Source organism: Salvelinus fontinalis, chromosome 3 (genome assembly GCF_029448725.1).
Source record: "Salvelinus fontinalis isolate EN_2023a chromosome 3, ASM2944872v1, whole genome shotgun sequence".
Taxonomy (NCBI): domain Eukaryota; kingdom Metazoa; phylum Chordata; class Actinopteri; order Salmoniformes; family Salmonidae; genus Salvelinus; species Salvelinus fontinalis.
Window position 1 is genome coordinate 5,970,206 of NC_074667.1, and position 16,000 is coordinate 5,986,205.

Consider the following 16,000-nt stretch of genomic DNA (forward strand, 5'->3'; position numbering starts at 1 on the left):
CCCCAGAAGAAGCCAGATAAGGAAGCAACTCACACACAAAGAAGCCACACACCACCAAGGAATCCACTTTACACTGGAGGCACCCCTTGTTATAAATTTATTTTTTACAGTAAGCTGTTGAGTTAAATCTCTATTGTGCTTTTTTTCAGGTCAGTGAGTTCTCAGAATTTGCAAATCACAAAAGGACATTACAGCTTTTACATCCAATTTAACTGCATAGTCGCTTACATATTACCTGTACCCCCGCACATTGACTGTGTACCGGTACCCCCTGTGTATAGCCTCACTTTGTTGCTCTTCATTTTTCTATATGCTTAACTTTTCTTAAGGGCTTGTAAGTAAAGCATTTCACTGTCAGGTCTACACCTGTTGTATTCAGCACATGTGACAAATACAATTAGATTTTGAAGCCATGCTGTGGTTCAGCACACCATGGGACCATCCCACTGACTGACCATGCTACATATCAGAAATGATCTGTATTAACCAATGTGGAAAGGCACCCTGTTGCTCTCTAGCCCCTTTTATACCTGATGCGAGCATGTGTCCTTTGTCCTGGAGCTTGTCCACATATTAGCCATTCCACAGTCTGCATTAAGACCAGGTTTCCTGGTCCCATCCGGTATTCAAAATATTGAGACATCTTGACGCTATAATGGTTATATCAGTCTACACTTGATATCAAGACAATTTACCTGACTATATTCTGAGGTCAGGAAGATCTGATCACAATGCATTTAATAGTCGACATCTGTCTCAGAACGTAGACAAAGGACGGGATGTTAGCACCAGGTATAAATTGGTATTTTGTAAGTCCATGATTCTTGTCTGTTTCCAGCACAGGATCAATCTCCATGATTGGCAAGAACGACAGTTCCCTGTGGACTGGACAAATGTACCATGTCAAAATACAACACTAATAAAGACAAGTATTACACTTTTAATATTTTTGGGGGTTTAAATACAATACCTTTAAAAATTAAAGCAAGGCTACAACATTTAGCTGCCAGCATTTACAAAACAACAAAGTTAGGTGGATGTTTGTTTGTCCAAATTGAAGGTTATATAAGTTGTAGTTATAGTCCAGACTCCAGTTTATAAATAGTCAAACACCATGTTGGTGAGATTGGGCTGACCTTGTTCCTCACATCTCCCCAGCAGTTTCAGATACTAGCGGTGACTCTTCGGGCCTCTCGTAGTGGTTTTCCTGTCGAGAACTCAGAGGGGGGTTTTCATAGGCAGAAGCATCCATTTCCTCCAGATGCAGGGGGGGCCTCCGGGGGTAAGAGGGAGACACTTTTCCATTCCGGTTGGGGGGCCGCACCCCAACCATCTCCTCGTAGGTGGAAGCCTGGTGGGGCTGCGGTTTGACACAGTCTCCTCGGGTCTTACCCTGACAGAGGACAGAAGCCAATCAGAGAAGGCAGCAGGTGAAAACAACTAGTGAAACTAGTGTCTTTCCTGTGTGAAATGATGTGAATAGTAAGAGGATGGATGCTTTGATTCAGTGGCATCCTTCCTCAATTTGAGGTGTTTGACAAATCACTGGTTCTTAGTCATTGTTATGGTACTGACAATTTGTCACTTGAGGAATACAGTAGCTACCAAATGAGTAAGTACCTAAATACATTACAATATCATGTCTCCCCAGTCAACAATCATAGAGTGTTACAAAGTGGCTTTATAAACTCAGAGCAAAGAACTGTTTGATTTCAAGAAAATGTCATATGAATGAGAAATTTGCAGAATGTGAGGTTGTAATGCTTTTTAAATTATGACCATAAAAGCAGCAAAAAACTGGAGTGGCTACCATTTATATAAATAATATTCTGTGTGTCAATCTTTTTGTCCATAGTAAGTAGGTTACAGTCCTACTCACATAATGAGCCACTCCCAGGGCCATAAGGAAGATGAGTAACAGCCCCACAACAGCAGAAAGGGCATAGAGCAGTGGAGTGTAACCAGTACAGCTACACCTAACACCTGGGGAAACAATGAGCAATATGTTGTGTCAGACTTTAAAGAATGTCAAATCATTTCCTAAATTAAAAATACATTGACAACCATATACTGTGTATGATGGACATGAAATTAATTACTAACAGACCATTGTCTGTTTGATAATTGTTACCTGGGTTACTGAATTGGCTACTATAGTTAATAAACAATACAGCGTCATAGAAACAGCTTCCACAGATGACCTGGACATTTACTGGCATGAATTTACCGTTTAAAGGGATAGTTTGGGATTTTGGTAGATTCATTTTTGGATACCATTTTATATCTGTGTGCAGTTTGAATCATTGCGCTAACGCTAGTTAGCATTGTCTCGCGAAACTACCTCCAACTTCCTTCATACTAGACGCAGACATAAAAAAATATATACACTAGTTCATCCGACTCTGGGGAAGTAGATTGCGTTCCTTGCCAAAATCACAAACTATCCGTTAAAACCAAAACCACAGTTTCCTACTGCATCTGTCTATTTTCAAAAGGAGTATAGAGACCGATGTGGGGAGGGGAAGTGGATAGACTTTTCGTAAAGGTCTGGTCAAAAACTTGTATAGACAGACAACGCATAGGCACGCAAAGAAAGTTCCCAATGTGATGTGTAAACTCAACAAATTAACAAGCCTTACTAAATCAAGTGTTACTTGTTTATATCCACTAGCCCCATATAAATCCGGTGTCTTATTAGGTTGAATCCACTAGCCCTATGATAAACACCCACCTTGCACAGACACAAAGTACACGTGTCGCCCTAGCCTGGCACTGTTGTCGGACCTGCCGGGGAGCAGCAGCTCACAGCTGTAAAAGGCGCTAACTTCCGGCTAGATCTTTAGCAGGGTGAGGTTGTATGCCAGGCCGCCCAGCCCCGTGCCCAGGTGAAGCCTCTCTTCTGGGGGGAACGAGGCAGAGGAAGAGGGGCGCTTTGAGTGGAACAGCACCTCCACTGGAGCCCGGCCCCACCGCCTCTTCAGGCATACCCCTTCCATGGCCGAGGGGGAACCGTAGGGGGCGAGGCAGGGGAGGACAGCTGAACCCGCGGCGCACGTCTCTATCAGGCCTACATCCATCTTGTTGTCTGGGACATTTTCTCCAGATGGGAAACAAACACTAGTACGACTTGGCTTTGTGGACGGGGTAGAGGAGAGTATGTTGCTAGAACCAGGGCTATTCTAAGGAGGAAGCAGTGGCAGGATGCATAACATGAACAGCGTGGCTCAGCTGTGGCGTCTGGAGTCATCAACAACTCCATTCGCATCAAGAAACATAAAAAAAAAAAAAAATGAACGAATCCATAAAGAATACTCACCAACATTGTCGACGTACAGAAAGAACTCCATATTGCTTGGAATCTTTTGATCGACGCTGGAGGCATCGGGGAAGACAAACTCACAGTAGTAGAGGTCTGTGTCTGTTCCGTTCAGCTGGTTGATGGTCACGTTGACCCGGTGAGTACTCGGGTCTCCCGTGACATGGATGCGCTCTTTGACGTCATCGTAAAACGAAGGCTTTTGTTCAGTATACATGAACAGGACCTCTTGGTTGGGCTGCAGCCACTTGCGTTTCAGGTAGAGCCCAATGGGCCTGGAGGCATTGAACTCAGAGATACAGTAGAACTCTACAGAGTCACCCTGCGTTCTCCCCAGGAATTCCATATCACAGAACACTAGGAGGCAACATATAGAGAAGGTAATACAACGTTAGCTCCCCGTTTTCATTTGACCTTTATTTAACTAGGCAGTGCCATTAAAAACGAATTCTTATTTACAATGGTGGCCTCCCCAGGCGCAACCCCACAGACGACGCTGGGCCAACTGTGAGCCGCTCTATGGGACACCCAATCACGGTCGATTGTGATACAGCCTGGAAACGAAACGGGCTGTCTGCAGTGACGCCTCTAGCATTGAGACGCAGTGCCTTAGACGGCTGCGCCACTCGGGCGCACAGTAAGTGTCATTGGTTGTTTTTTATGGCTTGTTGGTGGTCATATAAGGGAAGCCCACTGTACTGACGCATGGTTTGGACCTCCCTACCCTGGTCAAGAAAGCATCTGCATAATGATCAATGTAGTGATATGGAACAGATACAGGCCTCTGGTTAGACCAAACAAGTTCTGTTTTTATAGGCATTAAACTACTCCATGATAAAGTCATCCAAAACTTGCAATGGCAGAAGAAAAATTCCAACACCACAGGAGGTCGGTAGCACCTTAATTGGAGAGGACAAGCTCGTGTTAATGGCTGGAGAGGAATGAGTGGAATGGTATCAAATAAATCAAACCTGTGGTTTCTATGTGTTTGATGCCATTCCATTCACGCCAGCCATTATGAGCCGCCCTCCCCTCAGCAGCCTCCTGTGGCCAACACAGTTCCCAATAAACTAACCCCACACCAAAAGTTGCAAAAACAAGACTTACCCAACACTGTATGTGTGATGAGCAACAGCCAAACACCTGTCAGATGAAGAGTCATGACTTCCCTTGTTCTTATATGATGATGCTATCACACACTGAGCAGCATGCAGTGAGCCTCAGACATAAGTGTCTGTATTAAACTAGAATTGTTGTGTGACTCACTTGACTGAGGGGGGGGGGGGGTCTCAGCCAGATGAGGGGAAATTGGTGACTAGCTACAGGAACCTCTCCACCTCAAACCATAACAGGAAGAGTTGTTTGTTAACTACTCACACGTGTCACAGCAAAAAGCCACACCCACCTTTACATAATTACTACAAAATATTTATCTGTAAAGATGAGGGTTCTGCAAATACAAAATACTGAAGCCAGACAGAAAGTGTGTTGACCTTATACTAAGAGTATAAAATACTGAGTATTTAGCCAGTTGTAAAGCTGCAAGAATCTGTCAATTTCAGCCAAATACTGCTAATAAGAGAATATATTTAGGTATCAAAACATTAGTTACTTTGAAGTTGTTTAAGGTTTATAAAATGTTCTGATATAAGTTACAACATACCACAAATGACCAACTATTCACTGTAACGTCGTGGGAGATATTGCAAACAGTTACTTGAGAAAGTCAAGTTCACAACCCAAGACTATCTAGTGGTCCTCTTACAAAGATGGTTCAGACCTGTCCTGTTCCTGATATAAAATGGGTTCTTAACAAGATAGGCTTGAAAAAACAGACAGTGAAAATTGTACACAATACACATGATTTATTCTTATAATAGTGTGTTTTGATACAAAGCATTTGGATTTGTACATTAGGATACATTTATGCACATCAGCAAGTGGAGAGAAACTGTGATACTGCCTACATTGTCTTGTGAAATAACATGTCTATTTGTTTTATGTGAAATGTATAGTTAATGAACAAACAGGCCAATGTTCCCTTTAAAAGAACGTCATAGGATGCATGTTGACTATAAAACTGGGGAGAACTGAATTATAATGGTGAAGCTAATCCGAGTAACAGTTTTAAGTATTAATGACAGCAGCACATCAAGACAGTTTTGAGCATTGTTGCGAAAGTTGGAAGAGGAGTTCGGACGAGTGTTGACGACGACATCCAACAGGCCAAATACTATAATCCATAAGTATGAATAACCTATTAATCTGTAAACAATGATCATAACTTTTTTTTTTAACATTACTGTAATATGGTCTGGGAATGTTTTCAAATGAACTTGTCAATCATTATTTTACAACAGCCATGTGCAGTGCCTTCCAAAAGTACTCACACCCCTTGACTTTTTCTACTTTGTGTTACAGCCAGAATTTAAAAATTGATTAAATTGAGATTGTGTCACTGGCTTACACAATACCGCACAATGTTTAAGTGGAATTGTTATTTCGAATTTTACAAATTAATTAAATGTAAAGCTGAAACGTCTTGAATCAAAAAGTATTCAACCCCTTTGTTATGGCAAGCCTAAATACATTTAGGAGTAAAAATTAGCTTAAGTCACAATAAAAGTTGTATGGACTAACTGTGTGCAATAATAGTGCTTAACATGATTTGAATAACTACCTCATTACTGTACCCCACACATACAGATAAAAAGGTCCCCGAGCCGAGCAGTGAATTACAAAACAGATTCGCCACAAAGACCAGGGCGATTTTCAAATGCCTCGCAAAGGGTATCTATTGGTAGGTGGGTACAATTCAAATAAAAAGCAGACATTGAATATCCCTTTGGGCATGGTGAAGTTATAACACTTGGATGGTATATCAATTGTGGTGGAAGACTCAGAATGAGTTAGGTAACATAGATAATTAAGATGTCTTATCTGCATAATACGCTTATATGATATGCTTGTTATTAGAATGTATCCCTTTGGACTCTGGTGTTGGTAGTTGCACTTCCTCCCTCAGCTGGGGCCCAGAGAGGGGAGAAGTCAGGCTCGTCTTTCAAATGCCGCTAGTGCTATGCAGAATATCAGAAAGAGAAGAGGACAGGAGGGAGCATTGTCTTCATATGTGAATGTGTCTTTACCTATTCTAAACCATGTGAAGGGATGGCGTAATTGATGGGGAACCACTTGTCTCCACAATGTCTGTGAGCCAGTCACTCCCTCCTTGGGGGAGATAAGGTCTGAGAAAAGATGTGGGGTAGTGTCTGGAACCATTGTATGTCATCTCTGATGTTGCACCTGTCCTGGGGGAGTGTATGACCTAGAGGCTCACTCCCCTTAGTGTCCAGGCGTGTGGTCAAGAACGGGTTTTACTTGAGATGGAAGTATCTGGAGTTGACAATTGAGTTATGCCATAGAATTAATGGGTGTTTCTGTGCTTTGAAGTACCAGGAACGAGATCAGAGCCTCGTCTTAGGGGCCAGACTAAATAAGAACAGTCTTCAAAGCAAATGCTATCTGGCGGGATACTCCTTTCTCATATATCAAGTTTCACCCTGTGACCCATTCCATGCATCTGTTTGTCAGGAAGACTAAAAGGGCGTATCTTTTCTATAAAAGATATGTATTCTTCGTATGTCAGAGCTACTCGCCACAACACTTGGAAGTGTTGAGCCGACCAGCCTCATCATTATAGAAGCAATGACTCTATGCTTTCCTTATTAATACATTTTGAATAAAGTAATGTCCTGATTGGTGATTGACCTCGTCTCTCATCGATTAGAATTTCTACCACACAATACACCCAGTCACTACGGAGAGGAAACCGTCCAGGGATTTCACCATGAGGCCACGCCCACCATTACAAAATGACACAAAATATTTATATGCAAAGATGAGATGGTTCTGCAAATTCAAAATAAAAGGTACATTTGAGTTTAATGGTTGTGATCGAAAACTGATGATTGATCAACATTGTAGTTACTCCATAATACTAACCTAAATGAGAGTGAAAAGGAAGCCTGTACAGCATAAAAGACGTGGCAAAGAAATGTACTTTATGTCCTGAATACAAATTGTTATGTTTTGGGCAAATCCAACACATCAATGACTACCCCCTCTTCATATTTTCAAGCATGGTGGTGACGGCTGCATCATGTTATGGGTATGCTAGTCGTCAGCAAGGACTAGGGAGTTTAGGATAAGAAGAAACAGAATAGAGCTAAGCACATGAAAAAACCTAAATGAAAACCTGATTCAGTCTGCTTTCCAAAAGACACTGGGAGACAAATGTAGCTTTCAGCAGGACAATAACCTAAAACTCTGGTCAAATATACACTGGGGTTGCTTGAATGTTACTGAATGGCCTAGTTAAGAGTTGACTTAAATCTGTTTTAAAATCTATGACAAGACTTGAAAATGGCTGTCTAGTAATGATCAACAACCAAATTGACAGAGTTTGAAGAATATGCTAATATAATACAATCCAGGTGTGGAAAGCTCTTAAGAGACTTACCCCAAAAAACTTGCGCTGTAATGGCTGCCAAAGGTGATTCTAACATGTAATGATTGACTCAAGGGGTTGAATACATATGTATTTCATTTTCAAACATGATTTCACTTTGTCATTATGGGGTATTGTGGGTAGATGGGTGAGAATCTATTTAATCCGTTGAATTCAGGCTGTAACAACCAAACGTGGAACAAGTCAAGGGGTATGAATACTTTCTGAAGCCACTGTACATCATAGCCGATGTGAAATCCTACTTACCAAATGAGTGGGGTAAAAATGTGTCCAGTTTCCACCGAACAGCCCCCTTCACCATCAGACAGAAAGAGGCAACAATGGCACACCACAGCATTCAACATTCATTACATTTGTATGCAACCAAATGGTGTAACAAATCTTGAGCAAGTACTTTAGAATAACTCTACAATACTCAAAACAATGTACAAATCTTGGAAAATGCATTACTTCAGATTCAATAACTAGTTACTACTAAACGGTACATCCGGTGCAAGATACAGCCACACTATGGTAAGGGAATGGGTACTTACAGATATAACTGACCTGTTTCGCAAGAAATCTGTGTTTTAGGCTGAAAAGCAGATAAGGACATTACCATCAAAATAGACATGGGCTTACAAAAAGTTTCAAAGTAATGGTTTTTCGATTTTAATATGCTATGCAGTGTTTCCCCCAGTATTTTTGTTTCCAACAGCGGTGGCAAAGTTAGCATGTGGGGGTAGTGGGCATGACAAATGGCACATTTTAGTGGCCCTCCTCTCGGCCAGAGAACCTGTAGCTGTTCTAAAACAAATGTTCTGCAATTCTACACATTTTGACATGAACATTTTAGTTTTAAAGCTACATTTTCTACAATGGCTTATGCATTGTTCCTAATTTATCTAAATTACAAACAAAATCAAAAGGGGCCCTAGATCATGACATTTTTTTATTTTACATTCTCCAACTGTCTAGTCCTTATTTTGGCGATTTTTAGTTCTCAAAAATATATTGCGCCATTATCGTTTCTATATTCCTGGTTTTAGTCATTTAATTAAAAAAAAAAAGTGCAGTGTGCGGCGTTGTGCCGCTGCTAAATACATATAGGGGAAACACTGATGCACCATAGTGGAATAACACCAAATAAGGCCCTCTGACTTGAAAAGCTAGACACCCAGAGGACATGAGTAGGTAGTTTAGGAAAAATACACCCAACATCAAGTAAAATGTATATTTATCATCAACCACTCACACAGAGTATAGAGCACTTGCATGCAAATGTTAGTGAACCTAAGGTGAGGAAGATAAACTGATTCAGGGTGCAGGTTTAAATGATTGGATTACTATTATTAAAGAACATCAGGCTATAAACTTATCTGCATCAAGACTATTTGTATATTAAAACATGTTTAAAAATACCAGATCTGGAATGTTGACATTCTATTATTTGAGCAATATTTCATAAATACAACATTTATGTACAAACCTTCATGATGAAGGTACTAACCTCCATGGTACAAACCTTCATGAAGCCTCATCCCCATCCACGGGTCAGGAAGAAAACAGTGTTGGATTTTAAGTGAGTTTTATTACAACAGATTGTTTAAAACAGTACAGAGAATAAATTCAAACAAGTTACCCTTTTGATCATGGAATAAACCTGAAATAAGAATGAAGCTAGAGACTGAAAGATAATAATAATAATCCATAGATCTGGTGGTAAACTACTAAACAGTTGGAATCGTCATCATAAAGGAGGACCCTCACCAACCATACGGTTGGGGACAGGGCGTCCAACAACACACAAGTGTGCTGTGAGGGCCTCGTCACCGACTTACTCTACACAACAGAAAATCATATATTTACAGGAAACTTGCCTTTTTGTAAGGGGAGGGCGATACGATCATGTTACTCCAGCAGCGAGCAGTCAAAACAATATGAACCATATTTAACACACTTCACTTCTACAAACCTGAGTGAAACATAAGAAAAACACCATACATGTATCAAATCTGCACAACGACAAAGTTGTCATTATCATCAAGTTGTTTTGTGTGTTTTGTTGTTTCTATGTTTTTCCCCATTAAAGATGTCATGTTAAATGTCCGTGTGCTGCGTATATATATATTTTTTCATCAATACTTTTCTTCACCATCACTGGTTGGTCTTACAGCTCATTGGCTTGGGCTAGTTTTAAAAAGCACAAGGTGAGAAAAGGTTTAACCTCCAAACCTAGTGAGGGGTCAGGTCGTTGCGACTGCTTCAGTATCGTCCCGCAGGAGACATGACGGGGGGCCGCATGCCCATGGGAGGCCCTCCTTGGTATCCCATCGGAGGGCCCTGCCCATACGGAGGCATCCCACCCTGCATGTAGCCAGGCATGCCCTGGGGGGGACCACCATACTGACCTGGAGGGAGGAGGAAGTATATTGAAACATCACGATCACAATGCAAGCAAACGCAAAAAAAACATGTTTTGACTGGTATGATACTTGGTCTTTCGTGCCATCAAAGGCCACAAGTTTCTCTCCATCAGATCATTTTTTGGTCTAGTGATGCCATAACATCTTACCGTGCATGGGGTGCCTCATGCCAGGCTGCTGCGGAGGCATGCCCTGCTGTGGGGGCATCATGCCGCCCACGGCCGCCACAGGAGGGGCAGACATGTGAACCTGCCCCTGCCTGGGCACGTTACGCTGGTACCGGGGCAACTGAGCCCGTCGCTCCTCCTGTTACCGGGCAGACAAACACAGAGAGGATTCTTAGACAGGACACAACACTAGCCTATCCCTTTCAGTGCAACGGCAAGGACAAATCACACAACTCAATTACATTATATTTGACTAATTTGTTTTGAACAAATATTACAGGTATCACAACAGTAACGCGACATAGAAAAATGTACTTTCTCATTCATTACTTACTGTGAAAGGGCAAAACGCAAAGCAGGAGCAACTTACCAGTGAGATATCCTCATCAGGGTGGATCAACTTACTGGTTGCACTCATGGTGGTAAGGGTGGCTGGCTTATTGGTCACTGTGGCGGGGGGCTTGGCCACAGTGTTACTAGGGGGATTAGAGGAGGATGAGGAGGCAGAGGACTGGGTGTAGGCGGGGAATGTTGCTTTGGGAAGGTCAGAGGAGGTGGAGGGCGCGCTGTGGGGCACAGCTCCAGAGGCACTCTGCTGGGCCTGGGAGACCGGAAGGAAGATGCACTGTCAGATGGGTGAGTGACTCATCATGATCACACACACACAGATTACAATGCTCTCCTCTCAGAGGAATCAGATATTCAGACATTTGACCTACTGATTCCTTAGAAGTGCTTTCTAAACAGAATTTGTCCCATGATTTTTGATCACAAGCGATTGGTTGATTCCTCAGATTTTCACAAGCAGAGTGCACTGTACATCAAACTAACGCTGAACAGATTATCACTTTGAATGACTAGAAAATATCAGTTTCAAAAAGTGATTGAAATATCAGTTCAGCTGAGACACTCAAGAAAAACTCATATCATATCACACATTGCTGATGAGCATTGCATTGTGCAAAATACCATCTGAGGAAATCCATGACAACAAGTCAGGGGAGGGGGAAAAATAAGCAAAAAGCAAGCTGTGCCTAAACAAAAATACATTTTAAATCACCAATCCAGTGCTAAGAAAACTAAGGCAGGCCACACACAGGCATGCAGCAAGTCCTCCCAAGGGAAAGCTGACCGTCAGCTCATCCTTTTGGTGGAGCGGTTCACAAAAATGCACACGGAATGACAAAAAGCCTGTTGAATATGTTAACTTAAGTTCATATGTCAAAACACAGACATTTTGTAGCATTCCCAACCAAACCAAGCTGATATGCTGCATGCCACAAGAGTCTATGGGACATGGAAGTGAAAGAGTCCTGCCTACTTGTGGAGTATTAGAGAACAGAGGCTTAGAGGCAGCAGACTGAGAGTCTGCAGTGCTACTGGGAGAGGCTGTGATGGTGTTTGGAACATGAGAGCCCATCTGCAGCATAAAGAAGAGAGGCAGAGTGTGAACAACACTAGCAGAACCTAGAGTGAATACCAGCAGCTCTGGAGAGGAAAACGAGGGCATTTTGATAATGAGATTTAGTTCCTTACTATGGATGCATTACTGATACAATGCTGGTATTGCTGCTCCCTATTAGGCTTGGGCGGTATACCATATACCGGGGTATTTGGAAATAGCCACAGGATGGTTTTTCAATACTGTTGAAACTATTTCTTTGAAGATTGCATAAATGTGAATATTTGTTGCTACATTTCAAGTAAATACCTGCAGTTAACTTGTGCAATATGTTAAGAGATAATGATTGTGTATTTCATTTCACCTGTCAGAATTTTTCATTATGAAGCTTACCGCTAGTACCCAGTCACATGGTGTTTGTTTACAAGCACACAATAACGAGACACCAGAGCCTTGTGAGTCATTCATTGTTGTGCAGCACACGCCAGATGATCAGGTTACAGTATGGAATTCACAACTAAATGTTCACCAGCTAGATATTTTACAACTTTTAAGTAAAAACGGTCTAAAATGCACTAAATGCTCTGCAGCTATACATTTGGTTTGCTAATTTAGTCGCTAGTTAGCTATCTAGCTAAGTGGTTAGCGTCTTACAAAATGTATTATATTGCCGGTAACAGCAGAAAATCCCCTCTTGGATCAAGAGCCTTGCTGTCTAATAATTGTGTTGTACGTGCAGCAACCTGTAGCATTTCTGAGTTACTTTTAGCTGGGATGTCACTTTGTGAGCTGGGACGTCTGTCCTGAAAATAGTTTAGGTCAGAGGCTGTCTAAATGTTCGCAATGCACTCTTTATCATTTAGTTTGCATTCTATGGGATTTTACATTATTAGTTTACTTATTAGCATTGCTAACCTTTGGATTACAAAAGCTCAGCGGGGGGGGGGGGGGTTTGAAAATAGTGCCCCTTGTGTTCAGTGCCGGTATTACTGAATATACCAATATGGCACAAGGTCAGTATGAAGGTATGACACTCTGGATACTGCCCAAGCCTACTCCCCATCATTAATGATGATATTCTGATAGTATGCATGTGCCTGAGATGAGCGCACCAGTACAACCATCTTAATAAAGAGGAAATCCTCTTGGTGAATTATTCAATGGACACCATTTAAAATGAACAAGGTAAACCAATGAGACAGTTATGACAAGATACAGCTCCATCCCACCTCGCCTCTTGGCAAGGTGACCCACCTGTACTGCGCTGGGGAACAGGGGCTTGCTGACGGCAGCAGGGGCTGCTGCGGCAGGTCGGGGCATCCCTGCCGGAGTGGGGACCTGGGCCATGTGGGGCATACCAGGACGGTGACCCATGTGTGGTGGCATTCCTGAAGACAAGACATCAGGTCTCAATATCAAATCACAGTTATTTCTCAGGAAGTTAGGGAATCCATGACAAATATCATAGCAGGTTGTTTCTAGGTCATGATAGAATTGAGAATGAACATGATTTTGCTCTACTAGAGCTTGGACAATAAACCGAAAATGATCGACATTGACCACTTATCATGGGCATATTGCTGATATTGTTCATTATGATAACCTATAGGGCCCTACTAGAGAAATGTGAAGTTTGAAACAAAATACGTTTGCTAATATAGGTGATTGATAACCAGACAATTGATAGCTACAACATTCAAGGTAGTAGTAGTAGTATTTTTAAGGGTAATATTAAAACTGTGGTGCACATTCATGTTATAAGCTTATCGGTAAATAGAATTGAGACCATGTCGGCCAGCTCTATGCTAGTCTTCTGAAATTGTCAGCTCTCTCACAAGCCTCATATAGGAGAATAGTCCTAGATGAGAGAGGTGAGAGGGCCACAGTGCTGTAGCCCCTGTCAATGCCATTCCACCCCACTGGGTGCAGTGACTGGAGTAAGGGAGGGGAAGAGGGGTACCGACGGTGCTTACCTGGCGGCATACCAGGCATCCCTTGCATCATTGGAGGCATCATCCCTCCCATCCCATGCATCATGCTGTAAGGAGATCAAACCAACAGGTGTGAGTTACAATCTGAATGATCAAATCTAACTGTCTGATGTTTTAATAATAAGGCAGATCCTGCAGCGACGGACCAGTTCAGGGCGACATTTAACGCCTGCAAAGAGTGAGCAAACGCACCATGGGAGTGATGATGCCATGTGTCATTGAGAGACGAAAATGTCACCCACTGAGTAGTATGAGTTAGTACTTACCCTGGTGGCATTCCGTGCATACCAGGGGGCATCCCATGCATCATAGGCGGGACACCGTGACCTGGCATCATAGGGGGCATTCCTGCATTGGGAAGAAAAGGGAAGGAAACTAGATTTTAAGCAATACACCAGGTATAATTTATTAGCCATTATTTGGTGATGCTGGGAATGTATTTTTTCCAGTTTGTGGTTTGTTCAGAATGGGCATGATTCATTCACAATTCAGAGCAGTTGAACATTTTTGCCAATCATCATTACTTGATGTGAATGTCTTACTGGCTGAACACAGCAATCGTATGGCCATTCAGCCCATGTTCTACCTGAGTAAGCTCCTGGTGGCATGCCTGGAGCCCTGGCCCCAAGGGGGATGCCTGGCTGGGCCATGGGAGGGACATAGCTAGCCTGGGGCTGGGCAGCAGGCATCTGCTGCTGAACGAACGAAGGGCCTGGAGCATCATCATCGTCTTCATCCTCGTCAGAGTCGTCCTGATTCTGCTTCTTCTTCTGGCTCTCTGAACACAAAGTAAAGGGGTATTTTAGCCACACAGCAGTTCTTTAAGATGATTTGTTATTGCTGTAGACTTCTATGGTTCTCAGTACAAATGCAGGAAATTATGTTGACACTAACTAACCCTGTTTTTGTTCTAATGTCCGTCTCCTCTCCTGCATATCCTTCTCTGGAATTCCTTCCATGCCATAGATTTCCAATTCTATGTCTACCCTTCCAGGTATGGCATTGGGGACCCCGTCAATGGTCTCTTTGTGAACCTGAAACACACACGACCCACGCCATCAATGATTCATATCACAAATAAAAGGTATGACCACACAGATTAAAGAATAACCAACATGTTATTAATGTGAATACCAACCTGCATACAGTGGATTGCCAGCCCTGGACCAGTGTATAACTTCTTGTGACATATATGGCACTTAAAATGTTTGGCCTTTTGATGTTGGATGAGGATCTTTTCATCATCGAAATCTCGATTACAATACCTTCAAGTTGTGAATTAAGGAAATGTCATAGAGTATATACTAACGTTAGCAAGCTAACTTAGCTAGTTGGTTTCATTCAATCGAGGGTGCCTCCTCCCTGCTATTAACGTTACTCCTTTATTTGAACGTAAGGTATAGTTACTCTTTGTGCACAACTTCTGACCACCATCTATGACAAAGTATGCCGACTAAGCCTCATAAACTGGGTCGTTGCAGATAGCTACATAATGAATACAATAATTTACTTTGCTAACTAATAATGCCGCTAGCTACTTAGCTAGCATAGCTAGTTTTCCGCCTAAAATGTTCGTCAATATACACCATTTGGCTTTACTTTGTTGAGATAAAACTAAAAGAGAGTGTTGGAAAATGTAATTGCCACAACATTATTACAGAAATACGACAAAGTATCAAAAGTGCGAACAGGTCTTGTGAGGCCTACATTATCTTACTTCGCTAGCTACCTTGCTAAGCATTCGAGCCCTCACTTTCTTTTCATGCGTTTTGTCTATTCCCCAAACCAAAGGATACCAGCACCATGGCTTCATCTGCTTCTTCTTCTTTCGCCCCATCTTTCAGATAGTACTTGGAAAGCTAACGTATAATAACAAACACTGAAATAGGTTCTTATTGTGTCATAAACATTAGCGACATGCTGTATGACAACGCCGAAAATGGCGCTTCTTCAAGTGGAGGAAGTGGATTATGCTTGCACCCACAATGCTGTACTGATGGAACACGTGCACAATTCCCTAAACAAAAGTGATTTAAATACGTCTTTCCAGTATATTGACGAAGTTGCACTTTTGGGGGGATTTGGTCCGAAATAAACGGAAATGAATAATCATACCAAATTATTATATTATTTTATGTTTTTCTGCTCGCGTCATTTCAATGCATTCTGTGTGGATGTAATACCTTTAATG

At 42.0% G+C, this 16,000-nt stretch overlaps 2 protein-coding genes and 1 non-coding gene across 6 annotated transcripts; all 3 read right to left on the bottom strand.

The window, feature by feature from the left end:
- Positions 1–62: 62 nt before the first annotated feature.
- Positions 63–9,296, bottom strand: LOC129836649 (uncharacterized). 2 transcript variants are annotated; one of them, XM_055902912.1, is made up of 5 exons: positions 4,424–9,296; positions 3,317–3,673; positions 1,880–1,983; positions 1,137–1,393; positions 63–885 (listed from the first exon to the last, which is right to left on the bottom strand). In XM_055902912.1, the coding sequence occupies exons 1-4, from the start codon at positions 4,476–4,478 to the stop codon at positions 1,145–1,147; spliced, it is 765 nt and encodes a 254-aa protein (XP_055758887.1). In that variant the 5' UTR covers positions 4,479–9,296; the 3' UTR covers positions 63–885; positions 1,137–1,144. The 2 variants fall into 2 exon arrangements, with proteins under 2 accessions (XP_055758887.1, XP_055758886.1); XM_055902911.1 differs by lacking the exon at positions 63–885 and having other exon boundaries at positions 921–1,393.
- Positions 9,297–9,394: 98 nt separating this feature from the next.
- LOC129836613 (BUB3-interacting and GLEBS motif-containing protein ZNF207-like) lies at positions 9,395–15,789 on the bottom strand. 3 transcript variants are annotated; one of them, XM_055902909.1, is made up of 12 exons: positions 15,606–15,789; positions 14,948–15,074; positions 14,708–14,843; positions 14,396–14,587; positions 14,076–14,157; positions 13,792–13,856; positions 13,073–13,206; positions 11,738–11,836; positions 10,787–11,017; positions 10,399–10,555; positions 10,181–10,234; positions 9,395–10,138 (listed from the first exon to the last, which is right to left on the bottom strand). In XM_055902909.1, the coding sequence occupies exons 1-12, from the start codon at positions 15,644–15,646 to the stop codon at positions 10,089–10,091; spliced, it is 1,368 nt and encodes a 455-aa protein (XP_055758884.1). In that variant the 5' UTR covers positions 15,647–15,789; the 3' UTR covers positions 9,395–10,088. The 3 variants fall into 3 exon arrangements, with proteins under 3 accessions (XP_055758884.1, XP_055758883.1, XP_055758885.1); XM_055902908.1 differs by having other exon boundaries at positions 9,395–10,234; XM_055902910.1 differs by lacking the exon at positions 11,738–11,836 and having other exon boundaries at positions 9,395–10,234; positions 15,606–15,788.
- On the bottom strand, positions 13,637–13,770 carry LOC129851613 (small nucleolar RNA SNORA49). Its single transcript, XR_008758989.1, has one exon. It is a non-coding gene; the product is annotated as a small nucleolar RNA SNORA49 (small nucleolar RNA).
- Positions 15,790–16,000: the final 211 nt, after the last annotated feature.

Coding starts and splice junctions, on each gene's coding strand:
- LOC129836649 (XM_055902912.1), bottom strand. CDS start 4,478: ATGACTCTTCATCTGACAGGTGTTTGGCTGTTGCTCATCACACATACA. Junction 3,674..4,423: donor CATCACACATACAGTGTTGG/GTAAGTCTTGTT, acceptor GTTGCCTCCTAG/TGTTCTGTGATATGGAATTC. Junction 1,394..1,879: donor CCCTGGGAGTGGCTCATTAT/GTGAGTAGGACT, acceptor GTCCTCTGTCAG/GGTAAGACCCGAGGAGACTG.
- LOC129836613 (XM_055902908.1), bottom strand. CDS start 15,646: ATGGGGCGAAAGAAGAAGAAGCAGATGAAGCCATGGTGCTG. Junction 14,844..14,947: donor TGGCAATCCACTGTATGCAG/GTTGGTATTCAC, acceptor TGTGTGTTTCAG/GTTCACAAAGAGACCATTGA. Junction 10,556..10,786: donor CTGATGAGGATATCTCACTG/GTAAGTTGCTCC, acceptor GCCCGGTAACAG/GAGGAGCGACGGGCTCAGTT.